The sequence below is a fragment of the Entamoeba invadens genome, assembly GCF_000330505.1.
Source record: "Entamoeba invadens IP1 unplaced genomic scaffold scaff_1105074726209, whole genome shotgun sequence".
Classification (NCBI taxonomy): domain Eukaryota; phylum Evosea; order Mastigamoebida; family Endamoebidae; genus Entamoeba; species Entamoeba invadens.
Genome location: NW_004440269.1, coordinates 4416 through 8212, shown reverse-complemented (window position 1 = coordinate 8212; position 3797 = coordinate 4416). Strand labels below are relative to the sequence as shown.

General features: G+C 32.8%; 2 protein-coding genes across 2 annotated transcripts; one reads left to right on the top strand and one right to left on the bottom strand.

The window, feature by feature from the left end:
* Positions 1–849, bottom strand: EIN_489710 (protein farnesyltransferase/geranylgeranyltransferase type-1 subunit alpha, putative; the record flags this gene model as incomplete). The annotated part of the gene is made up of 2 exons (XM_004255655.1): positions 1–658; positions 732–849. Coding segments are annotated over 2 exons (776 nt in total), but the record flags the coding sequence as incomplete, so codon positions are not given.
* Positions 850–2684: 1835 nt separating this feature from the next.
* EIN_489700 (hypothetical protein) lies at positions 2685–3762 on the top strand (the record flags this gene model as incomplete). Its single annotated transcript, XM_004255654.1, has 3 exons — positions 2685–2829; positions 2894–3460; positions 3539–3762. The coding sequence occupies 3 exons, from the start codon at positions 2685–2687 to the stop codon at positions 3760–3762; spliced, it is 936 nt and encodes a 311-aa protein (XP_004255702.1).
* Positions 3763–3797: the final 35 nt, after the last annotated feature.

Genomic DNA, 3797 nt, shown 5'->3' with positions numbered 1-3797 from the left:
TTTGCGTAGACACAAAACTGACGTTCGTCGACGATTTTTTTGATGAAAGCTTTGCACTGGTCTTTGAAAATAGTGTTTGTGGATTTTTCATATAAACCAGTCAAATAAGTCCAAACAGCTTCATTGTTTGAGGCTTTGTGAAGAGTTTTTTCGATCAGACGAAGCTCGTTGGGTAATTTTTCGGAGTCGTTGAGGAACCCTAAGACTTTCAAAGTGTAAAATCTGTGACTCCAGGCGGAATTGTTGCGGACATCAGCGTCGATCATCTTTTCAGTGTATTCCAACTCCCCCGCCCAACAATTGAATTTGTTACAAACCCACACCCGATGACTCCAACAGTGATAATTCTTGTTGTCATCTTCTAACATCTTACCGGTGAACTCTAACTCTTTGACATAATCATTTGTCAAAGAAACTAAGTACTGACGATGACCCCACACTTGATAATTCTTACAGATGTGATCACCTAACTTTGAAATGAAGTCGTACTCATCAGATGTGTTGAAGGATGGCTTGCTCTTTAATATACGACGACGATAATACCACGCAGTGTAATCCGCACTATTCATTTGAATGATCACACCTGTGAGAAGAAGAGCTCGGTCGGATAACTCGTCGCGCGCCATTATAGCTCGATAATATGACATCGCTTCTTTGACTATTGTGTTATTATTATATTGTTATTATTATAATATTCAAAACTAATGCATTCTAATCAAAATATAACAAACACTTGTCAGAGTAATTGATCGAACAGACGGGAGCTATGGGCACTATTGTAGGTTGAATGTCTTTAAATATGGAAATGTCTAAAGTAATTTCATCGTCACTACTATCTTCAAGTTCCATTTCTGATTTTAAAGTTCATACTTATTATTATTATAGTTTTTGAGGAATTAAATCATTTTAATAGTTCTTTGTGTCATTATTTTATTCGTACTTATACAGTAAAACCTCCCAAGAGCGGTACCTCACAAGAGCGGCTCTTTCAAGAGCGGGCATTTTTTAGACTGAAACTAAAAATAGAGTTCTCTATCGAGCCGTTTATAAGGTTTGATTGGCTAAAAATGCCCGCTCTTGAGAGAACAAAATTACCACACCCTCCCGCTCTTGGGAGGTTTTACTGTAGTTCTATTGATATCTCAAACCAAAAATGTTAAGTTTTATTATTATTATTATTTTTTTTATTGTTAATTTTTTTTAATTGTCTAATGAAGGAAACAATTTAAATTAAAGTGACTTCACAAGGTGTGCAAGTTAAGGTATAGTTCATTTATAATTTTTTTATTAAAAAAATAGAATCATTAATTTTTTGAAATTTTGAAAAAAAAAGATTATTTTTAGTTTAATTATTAATTATAATTTTAAAGTTATTACTAAACTATACTTTAACTTGCACACCTTGTGACGTTGCAATTTTAATCTTTCACACTTCGAATACAATTAATTAAGCAACAATTTCGGGAAAGCGACCCAATGGAAATTATCGAAGGACCAGTTCTGGACAACAGTGCACATCGATTTGTAACAATGAACTGCACCTATTAAACAGACTATTTGTTATTGTTTGCTATAAAATGGCACAGAGAAAAATATAATGTTTATCATACTTCTTCTTGTCGCTTTGAATTACGCTGACACAAGAGACATCGACATTTATTCACGTCTTGAAACAAAACAGTTTTTACATTAAACACAGAGACAAACCACTACCCAATTTTTATAATTTAATTTGCTTTTTGTAGTTTATTAATTCAAGCACCAAAGGGTTGTGTGTTTTTTGAAACAATTTGGAAACGAATAACATTTTTTAATAAAATGTTTTTGAACTAAAATTTAGTCTTGCACGCCCTTTCCCTGTAAAAAAGACTAAAAATTTTAACTTGCACACCTTGGGGAAGTCACTTTATATTTAATATAGAGTTAGTCGGAAAACGTTGTCCTGGGCTTTTTAGTCAATAAAAATTGGAAAATATCGGGATCATGTTCGAAATATAAAAAAATCGTCGTTTCAGTTTTTTTCCTAAATTTTTTCCAATTTTTTCAATTTTTACCTAATTCCCGGGGTTTTAACAATTATTTGTGTATAAATTGATAAAAAGGACAACGTTGGCGACTGGGACAACTTTTTACAACAAACTCTATTTAATAATTAATTTGTTTATTAATAAATATTATTAATTTATTTAATAAATATATTTATCATAAAATAATTATAATAGTTAATAAAAACAAATTAATCTAACTTATAATTTAAACTACCATTAAATAACTTTTTAAAAAACAAATTAATTGAGATTATTTTTATTAGAATTATTAAAATAGAAATGTTTGAATGGATTATCACTATTTAAAATATTAATTATAAAAGTATTATTTAATATAATAATTATACTAATAATTCATTTTGTTATTATTTTGTTGTACAGAGTAACAGAGGTTTATTATTTTTCATAATTTGAAAAAAACAAATCCTTTTTCAAAAAGCTATAAAATATAGTATAATAAACAAATAAAAATAGTTAAATAAAAGACAAAAGAGGCATATATGGCGCGTAAGCAACAGAAGATGCCAAATGACGGAAACAAGCTCGACATTGTTCCAACCCAATCAACATTTAGTTTTTCATTGTTCCAAACAATTCGATACGTTATTAAAGCAAAATCTGTTAAAATCAAAGTAAATGTTCCTTATGTTGATTGTTTTGCTTTCGTTAGTGTATGCCGACTCGAACCCAAATTGCCCTTCTGCTTATTGCTCACAATGCACCGGTACACTTTGTAATGCGTGTATTGACAATTACGTTTTAGTTGATGGAGAATGCAAGTGTTTGTTTTTGTCGTCTATTTCTTCTTATTTAAAATCAATAAGTGAATGTGCAATGACACGTAGATGCAAGAGAAGCTATTGAACATTGCTATAAGGCAAGTAACAGTATTTGCACAAAATGTTTTGACGGGTACTATGCCAAGAATAACGCATGCATCAAGGCCGATCCCAATTGTGATGAATACAAGAATGGGATATGTGTTGAATGTGAAGATGGATATGCTCCCATGTTAGGTGTATGCACCAAGTGTCAAGTCAATGGATGTGAAGAGTGTGAAAATGACTTCTCAAAATGCACGGAATGTCTTGATGGGTATACTTGGGATGGAAAGGCGTGTATCCAGCCGGTAGCCAATTGTGATGATTATGAACATGGCGCCTGTGAAGAGTGTATTGATGGGTATTACCTTACCAAGGGAAAATGTGAGAAGATTCCTGTCGACAATTGCAGAAAATATGAGAATGGAAGATGCACAAAGTGCTTTGGACCCTTCAAACCAGTAGATGGAAAGTGTACATCTTCTGTTGCACCAGTCATTGAACATTGTTTACAATATGATGACAACGAGTTTGAGTGTGAATTATGTGAGGAGGGGTATTCTCCAAATGATGGAGACACTGCTTGCATCAGTTTGTTTCATTCTTTGTTATTAAAAGTATTAGAACCCTTGTTAGTACATTATCAAGTGATGTTGAAATGACACACAGAGTGCAGTGATTCATGTAAAACGTGTGATGAAAGACCATCCAAATGTGAGTCGTGTCATGAAGGATATTGGCTCGATGATGAGACATGCAGACAATGTGCTGTTACTAAAGGAGTCTGTTCCACATACACAAAGAAGGATCAATGCTACTCATGCAACCACTTGTGTGGATGGAACGGACAACAGTGTGTTGAGTCACATTGTGAAATTGGGAGAAGAAGATGAGGAGGACTATGAGTGCCAGAGATGTAAAGCTGGCT